This window comes from Balaenoptera borealis (genome assembly GCF_965194805.1).
Source record: "Balaenoptera borealis genome assembly, chromosome: 5".
Taxonomy (NCBI): Eukaryota; Metazoa; Chordata; class Mammalia; order Artiodactyla; family Balaenopteridae; genus Balaenoptera; species Balaenoptera borealis.
This window is the reverse complement of record NC_138862.1, coordinates 58,211,574-58,229,861: the sequence shown is the minus strand read 5'-3', so window position 1 is coordinate 58,229,861 and position 18,288 is coordinate 58,211,574. Positions and strand designations below refer to the sequence as shown.

At 41.5% G+C, this 18,288-nt stretch overlaps 1 protein-coding gene across 2 annotated transcripts in view; it reads right to left on the bottom strand.

The window, feature by feature from the left end:
• NECTIN3 (nectin cell adhesion molecule 3) overlaps positions 1-18,288 on the bottom strand; it is a 187,793-nt gene that overhangs the window by 42,853 nt on the left and 126,652 nt on the right. For both annotated transcript variants that reach the window (XM_082394720.1, XM_082394721.1), the window contains exon 9: positions 1-18,288. This exon is cut by the window's left edge. In XM_082394720.1, coding sequence (XP_082250846.1) covers positions 18,109-18,288 — 180 coding nt within the window. In that variant the 3' untranslated portion in view covers positions 1-18,108.

The following is an 18,288-nucleotide window of genomic DNA, read 5'->3' as shown; positions in this document are numbered from 1 at the left end:
TCATTAATATTGTCCTACGTTGTAAAATATTCTTCAAAAACATTTCAATGGCAGCATAATGTTCCATAGAATAAATGTACCATTATATATTAACTTTATTAATGAGTTTTTGTATTTTTTCCAATTTGCTCTTTCAAATAGTAATTTAATAAACATCTTGATACAAGCATCTTTGTCTGATTGTTTTACTATATCCATAGAGTAGATTGCTAAATGGGAAATTATTGAGTCAGAGAGTATGGGCTTTCTTTTTAGAAAAATGTATTAGTTTATTTTCCTAGAAGCAGTGTATGAGAGTATTATTTCATTATCCTGTTTCCAATACTGAATAGTATGATTTAAAAGTTCTTTATTGCTATAAGGAGTGAAAAACAGCCAAGTCTCAGTTTTTAAGAGGTTTCATTTTTCTAGGAAAAAAAGAAGCATGATTTTGTGTATGGCATATTTTCTTCACAACATCTATAGTAGTTCTACCCATAGGGCCGTCCTTAACTATCACAAATGGAACTATTTGGTGGTAAGTATGATATTCTCAATATAGAGTTAAACTCACCAGTCTCTGAGGCTGTGCCTTATGGAATCAACACATCAGAGCACCGGCTGCAAAAAGGAGAGGGAAAAGGGACAGGGCTGAGAAGGGGGCTGTTTTCAAGCTTGGAGCCGAGCAGGAAGGGCAGCCCTGACAGAGCTGCTGTAGCAGGAGGACTTTGGACACTGGGAAAGGAGGTGCTGGACGATAGAAAAGAATCTTAGGATATGAAGGTATTGAGACAAACACTGTCTAATAACTTGTCTTGTGAGGATGTTCCTACTGAGAGGAAAGCCTTGAGAGGATGCTGGAATGGCAGAAATCATTAAACACTCCTATAGCCATGGGTGTCAGATGGAGATGCTTGCTAGAAATGGAAGAGGTCAGACCTACCCATCTGGTGGGCAGCCTCCTGTCAAGCAGCACACAGTTGAAGGACATCCAGCTAGGAAGGTAGAGCGTGCCATCCCAAGGTGACAGCTCTTGTCCAAGCAGATGGCACTTGGCATTGGGAGTTCCTTGGGTGATCCGTGGTTCATGTCCCTGACCTTGACAGGGATGCAAAGCTAAATACACCGTCAGCTCAAACGTGAGGCTAGATCAAGGCGTTGCAACATGCAAAGACAGCCCCCCCAGCTCTTAACTGTGGTTCGGGGAAGGACCAGCAAAGGTAAGGGGGACCCTGGATGATCTGACAATCTGGACAATCTGGTCAGATCCTTGGGCCTAGACATCCAGACAAGAGGCCAGTTTCTAGAGCTCACGTGCAAGGTGCAAGCTGGGCAAAGAGATCTGCAAGAGCTGGGATACCGACTCCACGCATTCTTGTGGTGACGCCTGGGATTGAGCCCAGACTCTGCCTCCAGATGTGGTTGAGAGGTCTCAGCTACGGGGACTGGCAGACGGAGGGGGCAAGGAGCCAGGAATGGCATCAGAGAAAACAAGCAGAGAGCCCTTGAGAACTCCCCAAATGAAACTCAAAATATTGCATTTCGTTCTCACCATTCAAGTTCGTGAACAACTGGATGCTTCAAATGATAAATTGCAAGAGATTCACAGGTGAGGGGAAAAAAAAAGTACTTGAAGAGGCCCAGTGGGGAATTAACAAAACCCATAACTGTTAAAGTAGGCTAAAAGGAATGAAATGAGCAACCAAAATGAAGTGTATTGTGACACCAGCAAGGGGGGGACTTTTTAGCAGGAGAAGGATTTGCAGGGATGCATTTTTTAAAAAAGCCAGCTTATAAATCAAGAGCATGAGACTACTGATGACTTTAAAATGGCTAAGGTATTGAACTGATTTTCTTAATCTGTCTTTAATAAGAGAAATGGAACCAAGCCGCTGTTTCAATTAGGTGGTAATGTAGAGTTTGCAAAAATGTCCACAGCTGGGTAAGAAAAACCTGGAGACTGTATAAATATGCAGCTCAGCAGATCCTGATGAGATTCATCCTTGAAGTGATGCCTGCAAATAATCCACACAATGTGGGGAAAGGGTAGGCAAAGTGGGGAGGGGCCGGGAGACTGGAAAAAAGGAGGGAAGGCAGCCGCTTCGAAGAGTGTCCTGCAGCATGCTGGCGGAGATGGGTATTAGAGAAGAGGTCTGTGAGGTGTCCTCAGCACAGTCCTGGGAAGCAGGCATTAAAGCGTGTCACCACGCCAGGAGATACGCCTCAGGGTAAATTAGTTAGGCACATGGGGAAGGAGTTGTAGGTGGTGGTCAACATCACCATGTTTTCCTGCGTGTCTTTAACAAGTTCAAGACGGTTTGCCACGAAATGCAACAAACGGCGCTTTTTGGAAGAACTACCCTAGTTTTGAAGTTCATATGTTATATTTTGTTCAATCCAGTAAAAATTTGCCAAATACATATTACATGCCTCACCTGTGCTGGAGGGGATGAAGGTGGCAAAAATATATTATATCTAGTCTTTGTTGTTTTTTTAAAAAATCTTTATTGGAGTATAATTGCTTTACAATGGTGTGTTAGTTTCTGCTGTATAACAAAGTGAATCAGCTATACACATACATACATCCCCATATCTCCTCCCTCTTGCGTCTGCCTCCCACCCTCCCTATCCTACCCCTCTAGGTGGTCACAAAGCACCGAGCTGATCTCCCTGTGCTATGCGGCTGCTTCCCACTAAGCTTATGAACTCATGGAAGCACCCAAACCAAATGAGAAAATAGTGCAAAATGGTGTAAGCTAAACTGTCAGCATGTGAGGTGCAGGACCTGAGGGCCAGGCCCAGGGACAGAGGTGCTCAAGTGGACTTCCCGAATGGGAAGACATGAAGAAGGGGGCACCTGAAATGGGCTTTAAGGAGGGGAAAGAAGAATCTAGGCAAAGAAGAGAGCGTGGGCTGCCCTTGCAGAAGTTAGAATAGCAGGTCGTGTGCGTTGGGGGAGTAGTAAATAAGCTGATGGGAATAGAGAGCTCAGCTAGGAAGCAGGAGGGGCTCAAGTACAACAGATAGGAAGAATGCCAACTTGCAAAGTGTTAGAGTCCTCGAAAAAAGAACAGAACATGATTTGGTCAGCAAGGAGTTATTTTGCTGTTTTTGAGTGAGAGAGTGACATGAGAAGAGTGAACTTACAGAAAGAGGTCCAGCCTTGGAGAATTCGGGGAGGATTAGAGCACGGACAGACGGTTAGGAGGGTATGTCTTCAATATAAACATCACTTTTCCTTCCCCCACGCTGATCTAAGCCACACAGCCTCTCAGCTAAATGTCTGAACTGTTCTCTGAACTGGACACCCTACTGGAGTCCTTTCCCTCTTTGGTCAGTCCCAACATGGCAGCCAGAGTGATCCTGTTAACATATAAGCAGAGTATATCACTCCTCTGTTGAGAACCCTCCAGTGACTCCTAAACCACACAAGGAGAAGCCCAGTCCTGTTAATGCCCCACAAAGTACTACCTGATCCAGCGCCTGCCTCCCATTCCTTCTCAGACCTCATCTTCTACTTTTTACTTACTCATTGCTATTCCTTAAACATGGTGGCCATACTCCTGCCACAGGACCTTGGCACCTGCTGCTACCTCTCCTGGATAGTTCTTTCCCCAGATGCATATCCCTCCACCCCCTTCCCACCTTTACTTAAATATCACCTTCTCAGTGAGGCCTTCCCTGGCCACCCTATCTAAAGTTGTAAACCCTATGCCCCCAACATTTTCTAACTCCCTTCCCTGCTTTTTCATTCCTATATATCACTTTCTAACATACAACTTTCTCAATTAAACTGTTTCCTGTCTCTCTTACCCTCTACACCCACGAGGCAGAGTTTTTTGTTTGTTTTGTTCATTGCCATATTCTCAGCACCTAGAGCAGAACTCAGTAGGCACCCAATCACATATATCAAATAAATGAATGGATGAATGCATAAATAAACATCACAGAAAGCTGAGAAGTGTTGAGGGTGTAAAGTGGATGGGAGCTCTGGAGAAATGAGGGATAACTATAGAGAGTTATACGAAGGTGCCAGAGGAGGAAATAAGGAAATGCATGTCCTCTCCTCAGAAGCCCTGCTGTTACTCAGAGTGTCTGAACCATGGGCTGATAAGGCCCAGTTTCATAAAGGGGAATCATCTTTGAAGCACAGTGAACATCTGACTGAGACCCATTAAGTGACCTGCTATATGAAAAAATCTCAACCTTTTCTTTCCAGGATATTCCTAATGAGGTTTTGAAACATGTACTTTTCCCCCTCTATCTTTAATTCTGCTTGATATTACTGAAAAAAAAATCCATTTTAATACTGGTCAGAAATCAGTATTAGTAATGTTTTATTCACTTCAAGAGTTTATTTTTAAAAGAGTATTTTGAGGTTTCTTATGACAAATACTATAATCCATTGTTTTACAATTAGAAGCCTCAAAGAACCTCAGATATGTGGAAATTGAAAATAAGGAAGAAAAAAGATATGAGATGAGTGATATGAAGGAAAGGAACATGAATGTGAGAGTGAAAAAAAAAAAAGAGGATAAAAATAAGAAATGGGTGGAGTCAAGCTTTTTCTAAAGTGCCGCTATAAAGAAATACTGGTAGGACTAGAGTTGAGGTTAGATCAATGCAAGCACAAGCCAATGGGTTTGGGGTCGGGGATGGGGTTGGCTTGCTCCCGCTCTGAGATGGACAAGAGAGGAGCTGGAGGGAGGCTTTGCACGAAGGGCCTCATATCCTCTCCACACCCATCTGGTAACATGCGGTCCAGATGGCTAAGGATACAGAAAGCATGTGTGGAGGGACTGGGAGGCTTAAAGGACCTGAGCAATTAACAGCGTCTGGGGAGGGATGGGGAGACTGATGTGACAGCCTTTCACATGTGCGAAGCAGGGAAGAATCAGTCCCTATGAGTAAGAGTACAATAAATATCACATCTCTTTCTTTTCCTCTAGTCAACTTTTTCTAAAACCGTGCTTCCATCCCAACAGGTGAGTTGGAAATTTGAAGTTATTCTTGCAACATTCTTCTCTTACCTTTTCTGTCTCAAGGTTATTTCAAAGTCCTGGGGTCTGACACAGTGGTGAGGTGCGGGTAGTGTCTCTTCAGGTTCACCACTGTGCCCTTCTTCGCCAGGACTAGGACACAGAACAGTCTTGCCTCCCATATTTCCTGGGGAAACATTTCCTCCGAGGCTCTGCTACATACACAGAAATGCCAGAAACAACATGCATGTCTGTATCTCTTTTGAGACCGACCGTCCTAGAGCATCTTTTTTTAGTTTGAGAGAAATTGCCTTTCTCTTCAAACTCTGTTCTCGGAACAATGGTTTTAGACTTCTGGGGAAAACACTGAAAAGAACAAAACAAACCTCCCCTGAGATGAAGAAACTACCCCCTTGAATGGGGAAGGAGAAAGGGGCAGAATACAGAGAGAAAGCATAGAAACTTAAACATTATCTTTCCACTCACAGAGCCTCCTTAGTCCACAAATAAATTAATAGTAACCAAACTAATGAAAGTAATCAGCTTCCTCCAATTTCTCTCTTGGTGTGGGCAGTGGAAAAGCACTACCCACATCCCCTTTCAGGGAAGGACTTCTCGCCCCAGCCCTTAGCTCCAGGGTTGACCTGCTGCAAAGGGCCTCCTGACCCTCTTGGGGTCACGGCCTTCCCGGGCTGCCCACACCCACTGACTGAGGGAGGCTGAGCATGGACACGGGCCACTTCTGCTCAGCTCGGGACATGATGCTCCAGACCTCCCCGTGGGGTGGGTCCATGTTTTGCACAACTGCATCACAGTTCTAACGTTTCTCTGCCCAATGTTGCTTCAGCCCCTTCCCTTCCACAAGTGCTCATCTCTAAAAAAATACCCTGCACACCCAAATCCATCTCAGCATCTGCTTCCAGAGAACCCAACCTGCAACAGTGCATCCAGGAACGGTCCTAGAAAGTTTATCAATAATATGGGATTTGGGAGCTGAATCACTAGCCCCCCAGCAGGCAATGAGGACCCAACTGATGACAGATGGAACACGGGCATCCTCTGGCCCCATGTGACAGTCCTAAGGGAGAAATAGTAACTATAAGGACAGTGGGATTACATGAGTTTTGCTAAGAGCCGCTGATACAAAAAAGATAATGGAAAACTGCAGGCAATTAATAGGCAATGGAAAGTCAAATATGAAAGTCAGAGGATCTCCCTGGTAGTTGACAAAGAGGCTCTCATATCCTGCAGCTGAGGCCCAAGCTCAGGAGTAAATCTAGTGCTGATCTCCAGAGACGGTTAAATACCTAACCAAGCAGACCTGTTAACTCATTGGGGGAAAAGGAGGTCCTGACACTTGGGATGGGAATATCTAGGAAGAGTCCCCTGAAAAATTTGAATCCCCAGAATCCTAGGGTGACCAACTATCCTGATTTCCAGTGACTGAGGGGTTTCCTGGGATGTGGGACTTGCTGTGATAAAAGTGTGACAGTCCTGGGCAAATCGGGGCTGTTGTTTGTTCTCTAATTCCTCTGAATTCTCTGAGCCTGTTAGCACTTCCCTCTTGCTTGGAATCAATACAGACACCACTGCCCCCCTTCAAGACAGCAAGTGCCCTACTCAAGATCTGCCTCTACCTCTCCTCCTGGCTATTAGGCCTCTAAGTAGGATTAAGTTCCAACATAATCACCCAGGGTCATGCTGGACCTGATAAGGGAGAAAAGGGACTTTACTCCAAAGAAGCTGCAAGGCCTAGCCAACATCCCCTGGCAGACGCAGGGCTGTACCAGTGGGACTGGATTCTGAGGCTGCTTGACTGAGAGGAGCTGGAACGTAAGACTGGATGAGGGAGAGTTTATTGATTTGGGAACACACTCCAGAGATACAGGATTTACAGTTTGGCAAGAACCCCAGGAGATGGTGTCTAGGATGGTACCTAGAAGCATGGAAAAAGCAAAGGCCCATATACTAAGTGAAGTTGGAATGCCAGAATGTCTTGGCAGATTGAGGAGGAAAGAATTAAAGGGCTCAGGATGTGAACATACCAGAGTAGATACCTTATATATTATGAGAGGCCTGAAAACCAACCAAAGAAAGGCCTGGAGGAAATACCATGTACCAAGGCCATCAGGAATATGCTAGCGAGGAGCTGTGGCATCACTAAGGTGTTCAGCAATGATGAAAGCACCACAAATGGGGGTAGGATAGTACTCCACGTGATAGAATCCCACATAATAAAGGCCAGGTGTGCCACTGCCTAGCAAGGCAGGTGGATGCAGTTATCCTAATGAGCAGCCAGGTAAGGTAACATAGTGACCACTTCTGCCTAGCAAAGCATCTTTTTGCTTCGCTTTTGATTTGAGCTGACAAATACTGGTCAACAGCATCAATCCCACACTGTAACTTTGGGCTTTACCATCAGTAGGAAAGGAAGTGTTTAGAAGCAGGGAGGCAGGAGATTGTGGACAAGAAGGCTGGTTTGTTCTTAATCACGGTTCATGAACTAATGCCAATTTGGAAACATGTTAGACTGGAATTTCAAAGGGCTAAAGTCTGAGATATGAACTACTTATTTTCTGGATGATTTGCCATCTAATTTCTCTAGAGCTTTCTTGCAGCAATTTCAGGTGTAGAAGGAATTTTTTTTTTCCTTATGTGGTGCTTTTTGGTAAAAGCATAAATCTCAAGTTGAGGCTTTGCCCAGGACCTTTGGGGAGAAGAAATTCAGAGGCAAAATATCCGATTGCAAGAATTCACGATTCTGTGTCTAAACATGAAGACTCATCCAACTTTTTTTTGACTCCCACTTTTGAATTCTTGCCCAAACCATCTGTTTGTGTGGAATATGTCTGCTCTTTTGTTTACCGGCCATTTCCTATCCATTCAACACCTAACTAAAGTATATTTTCCAATAAGTTTTCTGGATGGATCGTAACATGTTCCCCTTTGTTGCTCTGACTTCATTCCAACACTTTTTTGACATTCTGGGGAGTGTGCATGTGTATGCACCTATCTGTCTTGTGGAAATGTGGCCATGATTCCAGAGTAATGAAGGCTGAGAAAGAGTCAAAGGCTATTTGGGAGTCTAATAATATAATAGGAAGGGAGACAGTCTCCCTCCTAATGGTTGTAGGAGTGGACAAGGCCGATGACAGCCAGGTAGATGGTAGCTCTAGTTCCTGATTACTCTATGTCATATGTGCAGTTAGAGACGGTTTACGTCAGCAACGTGCTACAGTCAGCTGGCACCAGCTTGCAGGTGCCAATTGTGTATGTCCCTTACCAACTTCAAGTTCAGTGGTGTCATGTCAATAGCTTAACACTGGCCATGGAAATCAACAAATGTTGCAAACCAAGTTTTTTTTTGTTTGTTTTTTTTAAAATCCAGCAAGCCGATTTATCAGTGCCCTACCACATGTATTCTTTTTAATATCCCACATCTCCCTTTAAATGGCTCACACTTTCCTCTACATTCTTGAACATACAGAGTGTATTTATAATACTGCTTTAATGTTTTTGTTTACTAATTCTACCCTCTAGGTCAGAGGTTGGCTACCTGTAGGTCAAATCCAGCCTTCAATATGACCCATGAGCTAAGAATGGCTTTACATTTTTAATGGGTTGTAGAAAACAAACAAACATCATTAGCAGTCAGGGAAATTAAAATAAAATACACAATGAGGTAGCACTTCACACCTACTAGGACAGCTATAATCAAAAAGAACAGACAACAAGTGTTGGTGAGGATGTGGAGAAACTGGAACCCTGGAACCCTCATACACTGTTGGTGGGAATGTAAAATGGTGCAGCATCTTTGCCAAATAGTCTGGCAGTTCCTCCAAACGTTAAGCCAGAGCTTCCATATGATCTAGCAATTCCACTCCTAGGTATATATGGAAGAAAAATAAACACGTATGTTCACACAAAGACTTGTACATGAATAATTCATAATTATTTCCAAAAAGTGGAAACAACCCAAATGTCCCTCAACTGATGAATGGATAAAATGTGGCGTATCTATAAAATGGAATATTATTCGGCAATAAAAAGAAATGAATGATAAATGCTACACCACGGTTGAACCTTGAAAACACTATGCTAAGTGAAAGAAGCCTACACATTATAGGATTCCATTTACATATAATGTCCAGAACAGGCAAATTCACAAGAGACCGAAAGTAGACTGGTGTTGCCAGGGACTGGGAAGGGGAAGGAGGAATGGAGGCAGGGAGCAGCTGGGAGTGGGTTTCTTTCTGGGGTGATGAAAATATTCTAAAATTGACTTTGGTGATGATTACACAACTCTCTGAATAACTAAAAAGCACTGAGTTTTACAATTTAAGAGGATGAAAATTATGGTATCTCAATAAAACGTTTGTTTGTTTTAAAATGGTTCCCAGATTTTGAGATTTCACAGGCCAATAAAGCATCCATCCCTAAAACAAAATACAGGGATCCATCAGAGATGCCAACTCTTTCTTTAAAATAAGAACATTTAAAAAGTTACCATCTAGCATCGATATCATTTCATAAAAGAAGGGACATTTTAACACCTAAGGACTAATCAGGAATGAAGAACAATTATTTAAGTGGAATAAATTTAGTTTCGTTCAAAAAGTATTGTTTTCCACAAGCAATTACAATAATATGTAACTTGTCACATCTTTTAAAAATATTTCTAATACTGCTTGAAGTATAAAAGTACTCCTATTACTATTTTTAAAATCATTTTTTAAAAGGACTCCAGTATAGAAATCTATTATTTCTATAAAAGATGTTCTTTAAATCTTGAATTTTACAGTCATATAATTAGGCTATTAATTTTTATATGTATTTTAATATCTGATTTATTGATAATGAAAAAGTTTAGTTGATAAAAGCTTTATTCAAAACATGTCAAGAACCACATAGTTCAAAACTTCAAAAATAAAAGACGATTTCTGGTAACTTAAAAATAAAGAGTATCTAAAAACAACCACATTAACATCTATTTATAATACAATCTCAAAATCAAAGCTAATCTTAGTATTTCTATTTCTTGCCACATTTGAGCTAGAATCCTCCTCCTTATCCCACTACATTGTTATGAAACCCTTTCAGTTTTAACACTTAAAATACAATTTGGGTATTTTCTGTATACTATTGATCTCTTCCCATACGGAAAAATTAAAATAGTTCAAATGATTAGAAACTAATTTTCACTTTAAAAAGAAAAAGAACAGGTTAGTAAAACATTTCTTTTGAAAACAATGGGTGGATTAGTAATCTGAATTGAGCTACACAAGAACACATTTCTACCCGAGGACTCTCCAGATTATTCACTACGCATTTATATAGTACAGGACATTTGAAAAATACTTTTCATCATTTTTTTTGTTTGTTTGTCAAGACTCATGACACCCAGGTGCTGTGAAATAGCAGAATTAACCTTAGTTTATACAGGGAGAACCAAGGCACCATGGTGAGATCTTGCCAGTGCCAGAGTGAGACCTCATTTACCTTCTGACTTCTTATGTCCAGAGCCAGATGCCTCTTTCTTGAGGACATTAATTTATTCAATCATGGAAGTAAGAGCATGTGGGATTTGTTGTGGGATAACTAGTTTTGGCTCTGTAGGTAAAAAGTTCAGAGGATGGACAAGGTAGAGAGGACAATTTCAGTGTGAAAGGGGGTAATGGGAAGAAAGTTAAAACCAGGGTACAGACTCTATTCAGACAGAGATCACTTTCCAGAAATAAAAACAGCAAAACAAGGATAGGAGAAAATAATAGCTATAGAGTTTCTCATTTCTAAGCCAAGGGGCTTTTATAAAATCGCTTTAAAAGTAGGAGCTCTCTTGAAGACAACCCTTAAACATCTTATTTTTCCCCCTCCATAAAACCTCTGTGAGGCGGAGAGTACTAACTTACAGGGATGAAACTGAGAAGTAAGGAAGTTAAGAGGTTAAGACCACATGGAAAATGAATAGGCTGGAGCAGATGTTATGTCTTAAGCTTCGGCTTAGAAATAGAAAAAGAAGGTAGAGGATAAACAGGAACTTTTCTGGATAGACAAGTGGAATAATCCAGGGATTCAGTAGCAACACCACCTACTTAACATTTTTTTACAAAGGACGTGGAATTTCAAGTACACAGTGAAACCTAAGATGACAAATGCTCTTCTGGGTATTGAAATGCTCAGTTGAAGGGAATACAGCAATAAGTTCTCATGAAACCATGTGAAAAAAGAGGCATTAATGAGCCACAGTGTGGGTAAGTGCAAACCAATGCATTAAGGACAAAATACTGCTGCCTGTAGTTAAAATATGATGGACATGGAGCCATCAACATGACTTGTGAGAAGAAATTAACTTAGCCTGATCAATGTGTTAGGGTGGATTAAAAAAAAAAAAAAAAAAAGCTGGTCATTATTGGCAAGAATAATGAAAACCAAAATAGTGATGCCCATGCATTTGGGAATCAGTGGAACCCTGGGCTTTATAGACCCATTGTGAGTTATTAAGGGACATAACGAATGTTTGAAGTTCATTCCTAACCTCTGGAGGAGACACATAAAACATTTCTTCATGGGTGTCAGACATATTTGTAGCAGGATAGGCCACAGTTCTAAGCCAGTGTAGCCAATCTGATGTTCTGGATTCCCAGGGGGGCTTTCCCTCGAGGCCTCCTCTAATCGACTTTACAGTTCAGTCCTGTGCCATGATAATAAATACAACCGGTCTAGGCCATGATACCAAGTGTCCTGCTGGGCCACAGGGAACCTGATCATAAAATCTTTAAATGGTAAGGCTGGGAAAAACCTCAAGAAGGGAACTGTTCAGTCTCCTGCCTCTAGATGGAGTAAAACACTGAAACATCTCAGGAAGCTGGTTTTTGTTTATTGAAGATTGTTTGGGATGGCAGTTGTAATCTAATAATAACTTCAAGTCCATTAGTCTATCTCCTTGGGTCCAAAGGACATGCCATGTAAATCATGTGCAAGTGGCAACTGTAAACAACACAGCTCTAGAATGGGAGCACTTAGAGGACAGGGCCCTGCCAACCTTTAACTCACGGAGATGCTGCTTTTTTCCATAAATATTCACAACATCTGTTCCCCTGAAACTCACGCATTTATCCTTATACCTCACAGCTAGAGGTACCAGATACTGCATATAACTAGAGCTTTTTGGTGTAGGGAGGTAGGTAGGTATGTAATTTGATATATATCATGGCTTTAGCCCCCAAACACTGACTATTCTGGGGAATGGACCAATGGAAGTGATTTATTCCCAACCAATGGAATTGAGAATCCTTTTATTTGTCAGTGGTGGTTTCCCTTCTCCCTGAGATATAGAAGGAACTTCCACATCATGGTCTCAATTGATAATGTTTGATAAAAAGATGTTTAGTGTCATCTGAATTTTTGACATTCTCTTTTATTCTAGTCTACTCAGCTCCAAACTTCCACAGTCAAACAAACGTGAGTAGAGAATAACTAACCCAATAAGTGGAAATACAGTAGAAATAAACCTAATATTTTATATATTTCCACTGTCAAGGTAAATATGGCCTCTGTTCCTACCTCTAACCTTTTTACAGAGATAATGCAAAAGCAAAGATAATAAAATGGGCCTGAAATAGTGAGATGTTTGTAGATGTGAGGGTTCTGTTGTATGTGTGAACTCCAAAATGTTTTTCAACTGTGAATTTTAAGTCGGCTTCTCTCCCCTCTGCCTGTCTTTCTCTCTCTCTGATGCATACACACACACACCTCTAACAAGGAAAAGGCTGTCACTATTAAGGAGAAATGCCAGCAGGTGGTTGACATTAGAGCAGTGAATATACCTCACCCCACTGTGAAGGTGTGATAACACAAGGAATCCTTAAGAAATTGTTATGTTGAATGTAATTTGAATTATTTTGGCACATGTTAATTGGTCTTAATATACACCCTAGGAGTGTTTAGTTAACATTTAAAGTTTCCTAGTTGGGAATACACCCTCCAAAAGTTGTTAGTTAGCATTTGAAAAACTCAAGTCACTTCAGAGGCTACTACCACAAGAACTCAGCGCCAGAGACTTTGTTAATAAGTGATTTTTTTCAGTGGTCAAGTTAGTAGTGTTAAATGTATGTGGACTGGCCCAAATACCATAGGGCACTCCATCCCTTTCACGAAGAGGGCATAAAGTTCTAGCAAGCCCACTAGCCCTAAGATTCCTAGATTACTAACCTGTTCTATGTCTAGAAGTTGAACAGAAATCAGGCTGCCTGACACCAAATCTGCTGTTAACATTATTGGATTCATTTCTAATAACCCTTTTACATAAGATATCATTGGGTTCTCTAAAAGAATGGAGTGGGGACTCTTTCAAGCTTACATGACAGGTTGACTAGTACAGGATGTCTGTTCTGGTGCCTGAGTGTTTATAAAGATGAATGATGCAGACACTGGCTTAAAATCTGATTTCAGTGTAATATACCACCTGGTAAGGTTGGTGGGGAGGAGACGTACAGCCCTCACCCAACCCCTACCTACTGAAGGCCACTAAACCACCTAATAATTGCAAGTGACCAAATTGGCAAAGTCCAACTTACAACAATTTTCTTTAATGGAGGGAACACAAGTACTTTTCAGGGGCCATAAGATTCATCCAGGCATAGTCCATAGTTGAGTAGGCTTACAAATAGCAGTTTCTAGTTTAACAGAAGAACCGGAAGTCCCTGGTCCTCCTAGGTAGTCTGTAAATGGCCCAAGGATGAAGGGTGTTGCCAGTTCAGCACAGGAACAAGAGAAGCATAGAGCTGAACCACAGGTGGGGGCCCTGACATTTCTACTTTCACACCCTTCCTCCTCTTCTTCTGGCTTTCTACCAGAGCCAGCTCTCTTTCTGTCCACTCTAAGAGTTCCACCACCCCCTGGGAGTTCAATAAAGGTGAAACAAACTCAAAGGGGCAGTAAGTATATCAAATTACTAAGCTGAGGAAGAGATGTTAGAAGTTTGTGCCCTCTAAGACCGAACCAACTGGGATGGAGTGGCTTTAATTATTCGGTTGCTTATTTTTGCAGAGATGGTTAATCTAATGGGTATGAGACTCTTTCTGAGCTTTTTGAGAAGTTCGAAAAGTAAGTAAAAACAAGCACATGCAATTGCTTTCTTCTCAGTAAACATTTTTTTTTTATGGTTTTCTTCCATGTACCCTCTTACACCTCTGTTTTCCAAAAAAATCAAGAAAGCCTCTTCCCTAACACCACTCCCCAAAAGCAGACTTAAAAGAAGTAACAGCTGACTGGTGATTAGTGTGGTCGGTGGGTGTGCAGCATAGGAGTGGGAGGCTGTCTGTCCCCACAGGGTCTCCTGGAAGGGGACAAAACAGGAGTTTGGTTCTAGTCAGTGAGATGATTCTTGTAAGGTGCTTGCCCTGGAATCCAGTCCATACTACACACTCAATAATGGTAGCTATTATTAGCAGTAATCTGTTAAACAAGAGCAACCACAGGTCAACAGAGCTTAAAAGGCTAAAATCCAGATATCAAGCTTTCCATATGACAAATGCTTATTATAGGAAAGGGATGTCTTCCACTTGCACTTGGCTATACTCAAATTAGCTCGAACTGAAATTTTCATCTGCCACTTGGTTCTCCCTGGGGAGACGCTATGGTACTCAAAATGCTGGCAAGGGTGCTGGGAGTTCAGGTTCAATATGCAACAGTACTAGAGTCATGGGTATTTTCATTTGAAGAGAACTTACAATTTCCCATCCATTATTATCTTCTTTAACTCTCCCCACATTTCTGAGAGGCTGACAGGGAAAGTATTACAATCTCTGCTTTTACAGATAGGGGCAACTGATGTCCTAGACAGATTAAGTGGGAGTAGAACCTATTCTTCTGATTCTTGGTATAATGGTCTATCCTCTATGCCCCAGGGAAAAAGAGGCTTGAAGAAAGGCTCTATTGGATATAAAGAACAGCACTGAGAGACCAGCACACTGCAGGGGAAAACTGCACAATGAAAAACAAAATAGTAAATTTTACACTACTGTGAAAGAGGAATTAGGAAATCATTCTCAAAAGATGGATGAAAAAATATGTTATCCCTATGAGTAAACAAGGCCATAAAAAATTATTGAGGGGACCAGTTCATTTAGTTTACAGCACATTTCTTTAGTATCTACTACGTGCATGTTACAGGGAGGCCTAGCACAGGTAAGAATTTTATATTACATGTCCTAAAGAGCATGGACTTCTTCAATTTTAGAACATATAAGGCGGCCAGGGATAGGGGAGTCCTCATAGAAAATAAATCACTGCCATTTAAGAATTAACCTAAATTCTTATCCCATTACGTCAGGGCAATCCTAACTGGTACAGATGCTTTATTTTAGTGTGGTGTGCAAAGGACCTGGTGATCTGCTACTGCAGCGATGACGCACGCCCCTGGAGCTTGGGCCGCCTACGAAATAGGCAATCAAGGCTGTGTGTTTAAGATGGAGCATGCACACTCCCCCTCGAAACGCAAAACTGCAACCGTAAGTGGATAAGCACTCCGGGGATTTATTTCTGTTTCAGTGAGTTTTAATAAACCAGTTATGGGAAGAGTATCTAGTAGCAGCTGTGGCTTATATCCTTAAGCCTCACTCACTGACCTTTAAGAGTCTAACTTCCAAATTTAAATGGCCATCTTCAAGTGGTCTAGCCTCCAAATTTAGAGATCAACAGGCTAATTTTGGATGGCATTTTTTCCTTGAGGGGGCTGGCTGATCAAAGCCCTTTAAAGCTCCTTTAAAATACTGAGCTCTATTCCACTCAGTATTTAGAGAGAACAGATGGGAGCCACCAGGATAAGCAATTATATACCTTCTGTGACCCATGTAAGGGGCCAACAGCTATAAAATCTACCAGTCTGTTAAAGAAATATCATAGCTGACAGAGAGGCAAAGAGGATATTGAACTAGCTGGCTGTTGAGAGAAGTGTCTACATCCTGAGATTTCTTTTCTATAACTACACTGAGAATGTTAAAAATTGCAATAGTGGCTTCTTGATGGTAGGGAGGGTAGAAGACAGGTCAAAGGGCTCTGAAACTCAGTGCTTCCAACTCTCTTTCCCTAGTGCAAATGAAGACATCTCAACTCCCCTCTAGGTCCAGGGTCTACTTTTGTGACATTAATTCAACAACCTGCTACCCAGCAGCACCTAGAAACCATCCCCAATGTGTAGGACATTTTTAAAGCTCACTAAAGGAGGCAATGCACCACAGTATCCTCCTCTGTAACATCTAGTATGTATAAAACACTTCCTTATCAAGGAGAGCTCTGACTAGAGTCATCTTTCTGTTGGAAAACAAGGATCCCTACACCTTCAGTTACATTAACTCACTGATGGGATTCCAAGTAATAAAGTCGGGTATCTTTCTGTGTCAGCTTGCTAGCAAGGGCAGTACACTAACTCTGAGGTAACATAGTGAAACAGCAATGATGGTCCTTGGAATTTACCCTTTGATTCCATGTAACTATCATCTTTTACAGAATTGCTGGTCACCCAGGTAATGGAGGGGGGTGGTGTATTACTACTGTAGAACAACCTGGATAATTTGTCTGACAAAGCATGGTAACTGAAGAAAGGAAACAAACACACAAGCAAGAACTAGAGCCAGCAAAACATGAATCATAATGTATCTTTGGTATCCCATTAGAAATCTATGTTAATATTCTCCTATTCCCTTGAAGCTTAGGTTGGAAACGTGTACTATTTTATTTTAGTGCTTATGTCACTCTTTCCTAATACATGACAAGTCTGCAGTGTTTTTTATATATCTGTGACAGACCCATAATCTTCCAGAACACATAGTAAAGCAATGCTTTTCTTAAGATATGAGGGCAGATGATTGACACTTGCACACGTACCTGTGTTCCTTCCTCTGCTCACCCCACTATAATTGCTACCTTCAAGCTCATCAAGGAAAAGCTGGCAAAGGGAAGTGAGACAACTCCAGACTGGTAAGTCAGTCACTGTATTATTTGCGTTTTAGTATCTCTTTACTCTTATTATTGACCAGTTAAAGTAGGGGAAGAGGGATCAAGGACCACACGTGGGTTTAGCACATATGCCATATTAAAGGCGCTTTTTGTTTTTTTAGGTTTTCAAATTCTCTACCTGGGTTTTAAGAGTAGGGGTTATTTCATGGTGATTTTCCAGCAGGCTTTTTTCTGAGGTAGATAAAACACAGACAATAAAAAGTCTGAAGAATGCAAAGGGTAGCCAAAGCCTGTGTGGATAGGATTAGTTTGAAAGAAGTTTCAGTAGTGAAAGCTGAGCCTGTCATATACAACACCACAGAAAAGAGGGCTCAAGGCTCAAGGCTGTCCACCAGTTAGACAGGGCTTCTAGAATTTAATAGGTGGGAAATAGGCTAATCTGGACTATAAAGAACACAACTGTGGGAACAATGATCGAGTAAGAGAAGAACTCTGGTTAGCACACAGCTCATCAAGACTAGGCCGATAATAGCAAGAAATATGCATCCCTCAGGACCTTGGTGATCAAGAAGGAACGCATATTACAATATCACAAGAGTCTAAAAGAAACCAACAGACTTGAAGGTCTGAACTGCCTTTTGTTATTGTTTCTGGGATAAACAACAAATTCTGCCTCTTTTCTCAGGCCTCCTGTTTGTAAGTAGGTATTGTAATTGTATTAAGCATGTCAGGAAAAGCCAAATCCCAACTAAATAATTAGTGAGATGGATTTTGAGCTCCTTTTCCTGCCCATTTGAGTTACAGATGAACAGGCTGGTCTTCCTGAGACCCAGTGAGGTTAATACTCCCAGCTGGGGCCTTTCGTTCTGGAGAATCACTGCTGTCATCCCAGGCAGATGCTCTACTTTTAAATGAACATGCCATTGTAGGCCAAATGTTAGTAGTTAAACACCATCATCACAGAAACACACAAAGCTAGAGTCAAGTTCACAAACACAGCTGGTGATTAAGAAACTCTTAATAAAAGGAAGAAATGTGCTATTGGCTCCAAGTCATTCATCACGACTTCTGATATACTTAGACTGGGATTGTTTTATATGAGACAGAATAAAATCATACCTATTGGCCTCAGTTTCTCTCCCTCAATCTAAGAATAAACATTTGTTAGAACACCACTGGAGAAAGAGGACAATCACACGTAATGTTCCCGTGGGTTGATGTAGACTCTCTCCAGGTCACGGCTTGGATGATATTTGCCAGGACTCCCGTCTTGGTAGCATATCTGATTGTAGAGGGGGTACATCTGCTGAATCCCATCTTCCCCCACTGGATTCTCATCTTCACAGTCAAATCTTCTGCTATTCAGTCCATT